Source organism: Coregonus clupeaformis, chromosome 20 (genome assembly GCF_020615455.1).
Source record: "Coregonus clupeaformis isolate EN_2021a chromosome 20, ASM2061545v1, whole genome shotgun sequence".
In the NCBI taxonomy this organism is placed as follows: domain Eukaryota; kingdom Metazoa; phylum Chordata; class Actinopteri; order Salmoniformes; family Salmonidae; genus Coregonus; species Coregonus clupeaformis.
The window spans coordinates 29,726,818-29,739,680 of NC_059211.1; the positions used below are offsets into that span (position 1 = coordinate 29,726,818).

General features: G+C 43.2%; 1 protein-coding gene across 1 annotated transcript; it reads right to left on the bottom strand.

Annotated features, from left to right (window-relative positions):
• Nucleotides 1–2,517: 2,517 nt before the first annotated feature.
• cpt2 (carnitine palmitoyltransferase 2) lies at nucleotides 2,518–9,311 on the bottom strand. The gene is made up of 8 exons (XM_041840142.1): nucleotides 8,810–9,311; nucleotides 8,355–8,435; nucleotides 8,145–8,251; nucleotides 6,877–7,138; nucleotides 6,310–6,646; nucleotides 5,758–6,168; nucleotides 3,554–3,848; nucleotides 2,518–3,403 (listed from the first exon to the last, which is right to left on the bottom strand). The coding sequence occupies exons 1-8, from the start codon at nucleotides 8,992–8,994 to the stop codon at nucleotides 3,075–3,077; spliced, it is 2,007 nt and encodes a 668-aa protein (XP_041696076.1). The 5' UTR covers nucleotides 8,995–9,311; the 3' UTR covers nucleotides 2,518–3,074.
• Nucleotides 9,312–12,863: the final 3,552 nt, after the last annotated feature.

The window sequence follows — 12,863 nt, forward strand, 5'->3', positions numbered from 1 at the left end:
GTTTTAATAGCCTTGCTTTTCTATACATTTACAGAGGGGGAAAAAGTATTTGATCCCCTGCTGATTTTGTATGTTTGCCCACTGACAAAGACATGATCAGTCTATAATTTTAATGGTAGGTTTATTTGAACAGTGAGAGACAGAATAACAACAACAAAAATCCTGAAAAACGCATGTCAAAAATTTTATAAATTGATTTGCATTTTAATGAGGGAAATAAGTATATGACCCCTCTGCAAAACATGACTTAGTACTTGGTGGCAAAACCCTTGTTTGCAATCACAGAGGTCAGACGTTTCTTGTAGTTGGCCACCAGGTTTGCACACATCTCAGGAGAGATTTTGTCCCACTCCTCTTTGCAGATCTTCTCCAAGTCATTAAGGTTTCGAGGCTGACGTTTGGCAACTCAAACTTTCAGCTCCCTCCACAGATTTTCTATGGGATTAAGGTCTGGAGACTGGCTAGGCCACTCCAGGACCTTAATGTGCTTCTTCTTGAGCCACTCCTTTGTTGCCTTGGCCGTGTGTTTTGGGTCATTGTCATGCTGGAATACCCATCCACAACCCATTTTCAATGCCCTGGCTGAGGGAAGGAGGTTCTCACCCAAGATTTGACGGTACATGGCCCCATCCATCGTCCCTTTGATGCGGTGAAGTTGTCCTGTCCCCTTAGCAGAAAAACACCCCCGAAGCATAATGTTTCCACCTCCATGTTTGACGGTGGGGATGGTGTTCTTGGGGTCATAGGCAGCATTCCTCCTCCAAACACGTTGAGTTGATGCCAAAGAGCTTGGATTTTGGGCTCATCTGACCACCACTTTCACCCAGTTCTCCTCTGAATCGTTCAGATGTTCATTGGCAAACTTCAGACGGGCCTGTATATGTGCTTTCTTGAGCAGGGGGACCTTGTGGGCACTGCATGATTTCAGTCCTTCACGGCGTAGTGTGTTACCAATTGTTTTCTTGGTGAATATGGTCCCAGCTGCCTTGAGAACATTGACAAGATCCTCCCGTGTAGTTCTGGGCTGATTCCTCACCGTTCTCATGATCATTGCAACTCCACGAGGTGAGATCATGCATGGAGCCCCAGGCCGAGGGAGATTGACAGTTTATTTTGTGTTTCTTCCATTTGTGAATCATCGCACCAACTGTTGTCACCTTATCACCAAGCTGCTTGCCGATGGTCTTGTAGCCCATTCCAGACTTGTGTAGGTCTACAATCTTGTCCCTGACAGCCTTGGAGAGCTCTTTGGTCTTGGCCATGGTGGAGAGTTTGTAATCTGATTGATTGATTGCTTCTGTGGACAGGTGTCTTTTATACAGGTAACAAGCTGAGATTAGGAGCACTCCCTTTAAGAGTGTGCTCCTAATCTCAGCTCGTTACCTGTATAAAAGACACCTGGGAGCCAGAAATCTTTCTGATTTGAGAGGGGGTCAAATACTTATTTCCCTCATTAAAATGCAAATCAATTTATAACATCTTTCACATGTGTTTTTCTGATTTTGTTGTTGTTATTCTGTCTCACTGTTCAAATAAACCTACCATTAAAATTATAGACTGATCATGTCTTTGTCAGTGGGCAAACGTACAAAATCAGCAGGGGATCAAATACTTTTCCCCCTCACTGTAAGTGTTAAATACTGCAAGCCATAGCTGTGGTTTAGTCCCCTTTGATAGTATGAAAAAGGTTGGAGAATTGCACACTACACTACCTGCTGCTCAGTCCTCTGTTTTGAGACAAAGAAATACTAGTACCGCCATACAGAGATCAGTCTTTTATTCCAGCACCCAACTCAGAGTACACAGATTAACAGAAAGTTAATTACAGTCAAGCAAAATGTACAATGAGAAAATATAGATTAGTAATTCCAGTTCACGTTTTATTAGATTTTCCTTTACACTACTTCAGTAAAGCTGTGTGATAAATAACCATAGAACATTCCATAAGGCACAGAAGGAAAACAATCTGCCCCTTAAAGGCCCAGTGCAGTCAAATGGGATTTTCCTGCATTATATATATTTCCACACTGAGGTTGGAATAATACTGTGAAAATAACAATGTACTTTTAGTGTAAGCGCTGTTTGAAAAGACTGTTGGATATTTCAGCATGTTGGTGGGATGGAGTTTTGGCCTTCCATGGTGACATCCCCAATGCGATAAATTGGTTAATAGACCAATAAGAGTTTCAAACCTCTGCCAATAACAGCAAACGTTCAGTTTCCCCCTCCCCTCTCAGACCCCTCGAAGACAGTCCTAGCAAAATTCTTGCTTGAGAAATTGCTCTTTACTAAGAAGCTATTTGGTCTTTTTGACCATTTCTTTATTAAACGATCACAGTAAGGTACTTAATTGTTACCTAGAAAGGATTTGATATTGAGAACGGCTGCATTGGACCTTTAATAGCAAAGATCTGAGGTATTGCTTGAAAACATTTCACAAAGCAAAGTGGATATCTAAATTGTCATACAATCCTTTGACAAGGCTGCACAGCAAAACAAATGACGTGCTACTCGGAATATATCAATCAATATATTACTCAATTTAATTTCCCAAACTGGCCTTTATATGAGGACATTCATTCAAAAGCACTGGCCTCAATCAGAAAAGGTTAATACTATAAAATGTGAGACTTAATTTACTAGGGTCTCAATAGATCCATTGCAATGCTAGTTAGAAAGGGAAGAAACATTGGCTCGAACAAACACACCTGAAGCTTTCGTTTTTCCTTCATGACCAGACTAGTGTATTTGGTATTTCCTTGGGCATTTATTATGAATCTATGTGTACAGTCATAGCTACTTGACAGTATAGGAATATACCTGCTGCTGAACCATGCAGAGCTTGTTTGATATCCACTCTTTATTAACCTATACCAGTACTTACAACCCACACTATGCCTCAGGAAAAGTGTCTTTTAAATCCGACATTCATCTCACTGTACTATACAACTGCAGTCGAAATCATCCCAACTTCCACTAATTTTGAATTTTCACTTGATGTCAATGCCTGACTGGGCGAAAATTCAACTGAAATGGAAGTTAGGATTTGCGGTAAAAGTAAGATGGACTTCTCTTTAGGTGAGAGGCCTTCCTTCCAGAACAGAGAAAATGTCGTCTAGAGACTTATGAACACACTGCAGGAACTCATGAACATTACGCTCTGGGTAACTAGACACATTACAGCCGATCCACTCATCATGGATGCCGTAGCCCACCCCGAAGCCATCGGGCACCACAGGGGCAAAGCCTCCCAGGTTAACGGCAGGGCTGGTCAGGGTGCTGGTGGAGAGGATGTTGTGGTTGATGGCAGCGTAGGCTGGGTCCTGGTACAGGCTGTGTAGGGCCTGGCCCTTTGAGTTGGCCATGTACTTCATGGCAAACAGATGCCGGTCAAAGCCTTGGGCTGGTGGGGGAAACATGCAGAAAAAGACAAGAATGTAATATGGATAATGGCTGACCAAATTTGAGACCACAACAAAAACATTTCACTCAACTACATTCTATTCAACTCAGTGATCAAATATCGGATCATCTAGAAATAAAATGGACTGACCCATAGCCGCCTCTTTGGTGAGCTGCCCGTGATATTTGGAGCATTCGCTGAGCATGCCAATCAGTTGCTCAACGCTGTGTTTTCCTGGCTGTTGCACGAAGGCCTGAGCACAGCGCTGTGTGTGTATGGTAGCAGGCCGGATGGTCTCTGTACGACCGTGTCTGAATGCTGCGGTGCTGCAGGACTCGTATGTGGCCACCGTCTGCCCATACTGCCTCAGGAATCCCATCTGGAACGCAAGCTGAGCAATGGCATCCGGACTCAGCTTCTTCTTCTTCAACTGCTCCTTCCCGCCCTTTAGGTAGATGGATGATAACTATTAATCCCCAAGGGAAAATTGATTTGTCAGCAGCAGCAATACATCCCAAACAAATAATGAAAGAAAAGCATTGGAAGTTTGAATTTTGTAAAGGTAGTGTGGGAGAGGTGTAAAGATTATTGTTATCGATCAATAATGACAAACCTCCTGGAATTGACAACTTAGATGGAAAGCTACTGAGGATGGTATCTGACTCTATAGCCACTCCTATCTGTCATACCTTTAATCTGAGCCTAGAGGAAAGTCTTTGTCCTCAGGCCTGGAGGGAAGCCAAAGTAATTCCGCTACCCAAGAATGGTAAAGCGGCCTTTACTGGTTCTAACAGTAGACCTATAAACTTGCTGCCAGCTCTTAGCAAATTGTTGGGAAAAAATAGTGTTTGACCAAATACAATGCTATTTCTCTGTAAACAAATTAACAACAGACTTTCAACATGCTTATAGGGAAGGGCACTCAACATGTACTGCACTGACACAAATGACTGATGATTGGTTGAAAGAAATTGATAAGAAGATTGTGGGAGTTGTACTGTTAGATTTCAGTGCAGCCTTTGATATTATTGACTATAACCTGTTGTTGAAAAAACTTATCGTGGATTCAGAGCTATCTATCTAATAGAACTCAGAGTTTTCTTTAATGGAAGCTTCTCTAATGTCAAAGTGTGGTGTACCACAGGGCAGCTCTCTAGGCCCTCTACTCTATTCTATTTTTACCAATGACCTGCCACTAGCATTAAAGAAAGCATGTGTGTCCATGTATGCTGATGATTCAACCATATAAGCATCAGCAACCACAGCTAATGAAGTCACCGAAACCCTTAACAAAGAGTTGCAGTCTGTTTTGGAATGGGTGGCCACTAATAAACTGGTCCTGAACATCTCTAAAACTAAGAGCATTGTATTTGGTACAAATCATTCCCAAAGTTCTAGACCTCAGCTGAATCTGGTAATGAATGGTGTGGCTGTTGAACAAGTTCAGGAGACAAAATTACTTGGTGTTACCTTAGATTGTAAACTATCATGGTCAAAACATATAGATTAATGGTTGTAAAGATGGGGAGAGATCTGTCCGTAATAAAGAGATGCTCCAAAAAGCAAGTTCTGCAGGCTCTAGTTTTGTCTAATCTTGATTATTGTCCAGTCGTGTGGTCCAGTGCTGCATGGAAAGACCTAGTTAAGCTACATATGGCCCAAAACAGAGCGGCACATCTTGCTCTTCATTGTAATCAGAGGGCTGATATAAATACTATGCATGCCAGTCTCTCTTGGCTAAGAGTTGAGGAGAGACTGACTGCATCACTTCTTCTTTTTATAAGAACCATTCATGTGTTGAAAATCCCAAATAGTTTGCATAGTCAACTAACACACAGCTCTGACACACACACACTTGCCCCACCAGACATGCCACCAGGGGTCTTTTCACAGTCCCCAAATCCAGAACAAATTCAAGAAAGCGTACAGTATTATATAGAGCCATTATTGCGTGGAACTCCGTTCCATCTCATATTGCTCAAATAAACAGCAAACCTGGTTTCAAAAAACGGATAAAGCAACACCTCACGGCACAACGCCTCTCCCCTATTTGACCTAGATAGTTTGTGTGTATGTATTGATATGTAGGCTATGTGTGCCTTTACATTAATTTTTTATGTAGTTAGGTCCTTGAGCTGTTCTTGTCTATTAATGTTCTGTATTATGTCATGTTTCATGTTTTGTGTGGACCCCAGGAATAGTAGCTGCTGCTTTTGCAACAGCTAATGGGGATCCTAATAAAATACCAAATACCAAAATACCAAACATACAAAGGACAGGGGGGGACAGCAACAAACATCAAAGTGAAAAATGGTTGCAACAATGGTCAGGTTCAGTGCAAACGATCCATCTACCTTCATGAACTGCATGGCGTCTATGGTGAGCTTGGATACGGCTGCGTGGAAGTTCTCTTTGGCCTTGGTGACCCCGTTCTCTAGCTCTGCGTCTAGGTTGAACTGGAGTCTCCTCACGGCGGCGGCTGAGTCAACGGCTGCAGGCTGGGAGCCAGGGTTCACCAGTGGGTTCTCCGTAGAGTCCTTGAACACCTCGTTCTGGAAGCGGAGAACAGCCACGCCGTCGCCCCACGAGTGCTCGAAGTTGATGGCGGCGTTTCCGCATTTGGCCATGATGATGCTGAAGGACTTGTCATACCAGCGGTTGGTGCCGTCCCCATGCAGCATGTTGTGGGAGACGTGGATGTGGTCCTTCATGCTCTCGTCGTCCAGACACAGACAGAAGAGGGCACTGTCCACCAGACCCAGCACCTGAATATCATTGTATTTTGGATAAAAAAATATTACATTAACAACAAGCATTTGATATCACTTGAAAAATATATATTTCCAAAGTGGTCCTTAATGGTAAAAGACAAGACAAAAACGTTTGATGGATAACAAAATATTCACCTCTCCGTTCCCAGCAGCCAGGAGCTTCTCCCTCAGCCCGGCCCATGTGTCCCTGTTCTCGCTGGTCAGCAGGCCCAGGGGGTGGGCCGCGGCCGGGGTCGGGTCCGACAGTATGTGCTTCAGGTGGGCCTGGATCTCCGCTGGCTTCACCAGGTTCCCATCGCGGTCCACCACGTCAAACACGTACATGTTGCCTCCCCTCATAACTAGTAGGTGGCGTCCTTTCGGGTCGGTGAAAAGCTCGTCTTTCTCTTGCTTGGGGATGCGGGTCGCATTGAAGAGGCGGAAGTACTGAGACATGTCCAAAGGGTAGGCATTCACCATGAAGGCTCCATACCTATAAATTAAAGAACATCAAGAATGTAACCACTTGTGAACCATTTTGTAATGTTTGTTTGGATTAGTTATATACTATATTTTCTTGTCTTTCCCTTTTCACTTATTGTAAAGCCCATCTAGGAACTGATGCTGCAAATTAGTACAAGCTAAAGCATGATGGTGCAATGCATCTGGCTGTTGATGATTCAATGTGAACAATGTTTTAATTGTATCTGTACATTTCATTACCAGGACAGGGAGGAGGGGACCCAGCGGATGAGTTTCTTGAAGCCGTCCGTGTTGCTCTTAGCTGGGTTCAGGTGGAACACCTCGGGCTCCAGGAGTCCAGCGCGGAGAGTCTTCATGAAGCGCACAGCGGAAGCCACCATGTTGGTGGCTCGCACTAGCTGGTCGTTGTACTCTGTCTTGGGGTCCGGGTTGAAGGACATGAAGGGGTTGAAGTTCAGCACTACAGAGTCCCGCGCTGACAGGTACATGTCGAACCATGGGGCTAGGAGGAGGATGTGATGACTAGTTAAATTAGGAAGGCCCTAAAAATTGCCAAAGATTCCAGCCACCCTAGTCATAGACTGTTCTCTCTGCTACCGCACGGCAAGTGGTACCGGTGCGCCAAATCTAGGTCCAAAAGGCTCCTTAACAGCTTCTACCCCCAAGCCATAAGACTGCTGAACAGCTAATCAAATGGCTACAAAGTAAAGGTACCTTAATAGAAAATGACTCAAGTAAAAGTCACCCAGTAAAATACTACTTGAGTAAAAGTCTAAAAGTGTTTTGTTTTAAATATACTTAAGTATATTTTTGCAATTCCATTTACTTTTGATACTTAAGTATCAAAAGTAAAAGTATAAATCATTTGAAATTGCTTATATTAAGCAAACCAGACAGCGGTTTTTATTTATATTTATGGTTAGCCAGGGGCACACTCCAACACTCAGACATCATTTACAGATAGCCAGGGGCACACTCCAACACTCAGACATCATTTACAGATAGCCAGGGGCACACTCCAACACTCAGACATCATTTACAGATAGCCAGGGGCACACTCCAACACTCAGACATCATTTACAGATAGCCAGGGGCACACTCCAACACTCAGACATCATTTACAAACGAAGCATTTGTGTTTAGTGAGTCTGCCAGATCAGAGGCAGTAGGGTAGACCAGGGATGTTCTCTTGATCAGTGCGTGAATTGGACCATTTTCCTGTCGAGTACTTTTGGTTGTCAGGGAAAATGTATGGCATTAAAAGTACAATATTTTCTTTAGGAATGTAGTGAAGTAAAAGTAAAGTTGTCAAAAATATAAATAGCAAAGTAAAGTACAGATACCCCCCCAAAAAGACTTTTACTTACGTAGTTTACACCACTGGTATTTGGCGCATGTGACAGATAAAATGTGATTTGAAAATACAGGGTTCTATGTATGAACAATGGTTATTTCAAAGTTACATAGGTTAATATTGTGAGGTTTCTGTTAAAATGGGAAAACCATACCCGATATGTAGCTGGTGTGCTTGTTCTGCTTGTCTTGTGCTACCAGCTCTTTATGCAGTTGTTTCCCCACTCCATTCTCAAAGTCACGGGCCAGTTTCTCTGTGGTACTGCAAACATATTTTAAGGAGTTGAATGTGTGTGTGACAAATTATTTACAAGGCACCACCTCAAGTGTTAAGTGTGAGTAACTGGAAGGTGACTGGTGCTTACCTGAACTGGTCGTCATCAAGAAGAGGCCGCTGAGCAGCCAGATACCTTTTGATTGTATCCTCCAGTTTCGGAACTGGTAGCCTGTAGAATTTGTAAAATATTGCACATCATTAAATCACAGTATGATATGAATGGGATTGTTATTGTATCTCTACGGCAGTGCATAATGATGGACTTTAAGCCCAGCTGTGTGGTACATATTTACAAACCACTCCCCCCAGTGGCCATCCTGTATCTCATTCAGACCTATGTGCACTTTCACCTACATTCCCTTTACTGTCATGAACAGTCACCTACTGACAGAACTGGTTTTAGCGCACTTGATATATTTCAGAGAAAATATATTATTGTTTAAGATGTGATACTAACAACGATTGATAATGCAATAGGAGGAGGTAAGAAGTAACTAAATAACCAAAACATGCTAGAAAGGAAATGCACATTTGTTTACATACCTGGGTAAACTCTTCTGGTAGTGCATTGTAGGCACGATGCTTTTATGCAGGTACTCTCTATCTTTGCTATCTTTGCTGCTGTAGCTTCGTTTGTTTGTCAGTGCTGTAGAAGTGCTTCTCAGAGGCTTCAGATTCCCAGGTTTTCTGAGTGTGGTACAAAACTGCATGGTGAGCAAATTAGCCATAATGTCTACTAGTAATCTTATTTCCTATTCTCACAGAAAGGGAAGGCTCGGATATAGAGAACTTGCAGTGACCGACCTACTTGCTTGCTAGATAGCTAAACTAGCTAGGGTATGGGAAATAAATTGGAATTGTTATCAGCTAAGTGCTATATAATTTCCTTGATTACAAGCTATTCACTCAATGAATGAGTTAGCTCCCCCGACTGCCCAGTAGCTAAGTCCTTCTTCTAAAGCTTCCCCTCTTACCGCCTAATAGGATTGACAGCACAGACAGACAGAAACACATTGACAAGAATTGGTGACAGCGGAAGCAGGAAGTGTTTTACAGGACATTGACACCTTGTGGTACGTCAACGGGGGAACAATTACCCACTATAGTTTGTTCCTATGGCGCACTGCATACCTCTGTTTACATGTATTGTACTTTGACAAAGTAAGCTTCTTATACATGATTAATCTCACACACAACATAATGATAAATAGTGTACATGTTTGCTGCTCAAGGTGATATGTTTTCCTCATAATAATAACACGTTTTTTTCTCTTTACAATTCGAGGATATTGTAGATCTCTGTATGACCGCAATGTGACAGATATAAAGGGTTCAGACAAATGTTTTTTGTTAGTATTTTCTGTATTTTCTGAAATGGTTAGAAGTGGTCCACTGTAGCTCAATGTGGTCCTCTGTAGCTCAATTGGTAGAGCATGGGGCTTGTAACGCCAGGGTAGTGGGTTCGATCTCCGGGACCACCCATACGTAAAAAATGTATGCACACATGACTGTAAGTCGCTTTGGATAAAAGCGTCTGTTAAATGGCATATTATTATATTATTAAATGAAAAGAGACACCGTTCAGTTTTAGTACAATACTTATACAGTACCAGCAGAGGGCAGCATATGCTTGATCAGTGAATGGTTTGGTCCGGCCACAGCAAGCTTTCGCTCAATGCTGTGCTCCCGCTAAAACAAGACTGTCACTCGCAGCAGTAAGCAGTCGGCAGTAGCACAACATTGGCTGGCTTACCTCGGCTTGGAAAACTGTTAGCCTATCATTTCTGTTGGGCGAGAGAGTAATCAGGCCAGCATGAGTTTGAAGCTCTGCCTTAAATCATCCCCTCCCTGCACCCAGCAACAGCCACAGCATCCATCAATTTCCCCTCCCTGGCTCCATCCCTCAGCCTAGCTCCCTGCACTACAAGTGCTGTGGGCTCCCAGCGGGCTGGGAGTTAAGAGGGTGACAGTTCATAGCTCCCATTAGACTGATGCGATTTTCTGCTGTTATGTTTGCCTCCATTCTGCAGAATGCAGACGGGTCGACCCGGCCTGGCCTGCACATTAACAGCAGTGTCATTTGCTAACACCCCAACCCCCACTCCCTCTCACACAGCCTCTCGATCCCAACACTTAGAAAAAAAAGGTGCTCAGTAGAACTATATAGGGTTAATTGGTTTATCCCCATAGGATTCCTATTTCATTCAGCCATGCCTCATTGCACATCCAACATTTCCTCATCTCCCACCCCATCAAATGCGACCAGCCCTGATGCTCCTCCCTCTTTTTCCTCTGCCCCGCTACAAAGTTTCTCCCTGCAGGCAGTCACTGAGTCTCAGGAGCTAAAGGATTTCCTTAAACTTGACCCCAAAAAAACATCTGGATCAGATGGTTTAGATCCTTTCTTTAAAGTTGCAGCCCCTATCATCGCCAAGCCTATCTCTGACCTTTTTAACCTGTCTCCCCTCTCTGGGGAGGTTCCCATTGCTTGGAAAGCAGCCACTGTGCATCCTTTAATTAACGGGGGAGATCAAGCTGATCCTAACTGTTATAGGCCAATTTCTATTTTGCCCTGTTTATCAAAAGTGTTGGAAAAACTTGTCAATAATCAACTGACTGGCTTTCTTGATGTCTATAGTATTCTCTCTGGTATGCAATCTGGTTTCCGCTCAGGTTATGGAAGTGTCACTGCAACCTTAAAAGGTCCTAAATGATGTCACAATTGCCCTTGATTCTAAGCAATGTTGTGCTGCTATTTTTATTGACTTGGCCAAAGCTTTTGATACGGTAGACCATTCCATTCTTGTGGGCCGGCTAAGGAGTATTGGTGTCTCTGAGGGGTCTTTGGCCTGGTTTGCTAACCACCTCTCTCAAAGAGTGCAGTGTATAAAGTCAGAACATCTGCTGTCTCAGCCACTGCCTGTCACCAAGGGAGTACCCCAAGGCTCGATCCTAGGCCCCACGCGCTTCTCAATTTACATCAACAACATAGCTCAGGCAGTAGGAAGCTCTCTCAAACATTTATATGTAGATGATACAGTCTTATACTCAGCTGGCCCCTCCCCAGATTTTGTGTTAAACGCTCAACAAAGCTTTCTTAGTGTCCAACAAGCTTTCTCTTCCCTTAACCTTGTTCTGAACACCTCCAAAACAAAGGTAATGTGGTTTGGTAAGAAGAATGCCCCTCTCCCCACCAGTGTGATTACTACCTCTGATGGTTTAGAGCTTGAGGTAGTCACCTCATACAAGTACGTGGGAGTATGGCTAGACGGTACACTGTCTTTCTCTCAGCACATATCAAAGCTGCAGGCTAAGGTTAAATCTAGACTTGGTTTCCTCTATCGTAATCGCTCCCCTTTCAACCCTGCTGCCAAACTAACCCTGATTCAGATGACCATCCTTCCCATGCTAGATTACGGAGACGTAATTTATAGATCTTCAGGTAAGGGTGCTCTCGAGCGGCTAGATGTTCTTTACCATTCAGCCATCAGATTTGCCACCAATGCACCTTATAGGACACATCACTGCACTCTATACTCCTCTGTAAACTGGTCATCTCTTTATACCCGTCGCAAGACCCACTGGTTGATGCTTATTTATAAAACTCTCTTAGGCCTCATGCCCCCTATCTGAGATACCTACTGCAGCCCTCATCCTCCACATACAACACCCGTTCTGCTAAAGGTCCCCAAAGCACACACATCCCTGGGTCGCTCCTCTTCAGTTCGCTGCAGCTAGCGACTGGAACGAGCTGCAAAAAACACTCAAACTGGGACAGTTTTATCATTTTACATTTTAGTCATTTAGCAGACGCTCTTATCCAGAGCGACTTACAGTTAGTGAGTGCATACATTTTAATTTGTTATACTGGAATCGAACCCACAACCCTGGCGTTGCAAATGCCATGCTCTACCAACTGAGCTACATCCCTGCCGGCCATTCCCTCCCCTACCCTGGACCAATTGTGCGCCGCCCCATGGGTCTCCCAGTCGCGGCAGGCTACGGCAGAGCCTGGATTCGAACCAGGATCTCTAGTGGCACAGCTAGCACTGCGATGCAATGCCTTAGACCACTGCGCCACTCGGGAGGATTTTATCTCCATCTCTTCATTCAAAGACTCAATCATGGACACTCTTATTATTATTTTTATTTTTTTATTTTTTTAGGGTAGATCAGCTTTAATATTGCAGATAGATTCTAACTTCCATCAATGTAATTGTCTGCATCACTTCCAATCCCCCATATTGTTTTTTTCTCGCAAAAAAATAAATAAATAATATATATATATATATATATATATATATATATATATATTTTGTAGTGAGAGAAAAAAATATTTGATCCCCTGCTGATTTTGTACGTTTGCCCACTGACAAAGACATGATCAGTCTATAATTTTAATGGTAGGTTTATTTGAACAGTGAGAGACAGAATAACAACAAAAAAATCCAGAAAAACGCATGTCAAAAATGTTATAAATTTATTTGCATTTTAATGAGGGAAATAAGTATTTGACCCCTCTACAAAACATGACTTAGTACTTGGTGGCAAAACCCTTGTTGGCAATCACAGAGGTCAGACGTTTCTTGTAGTTGGT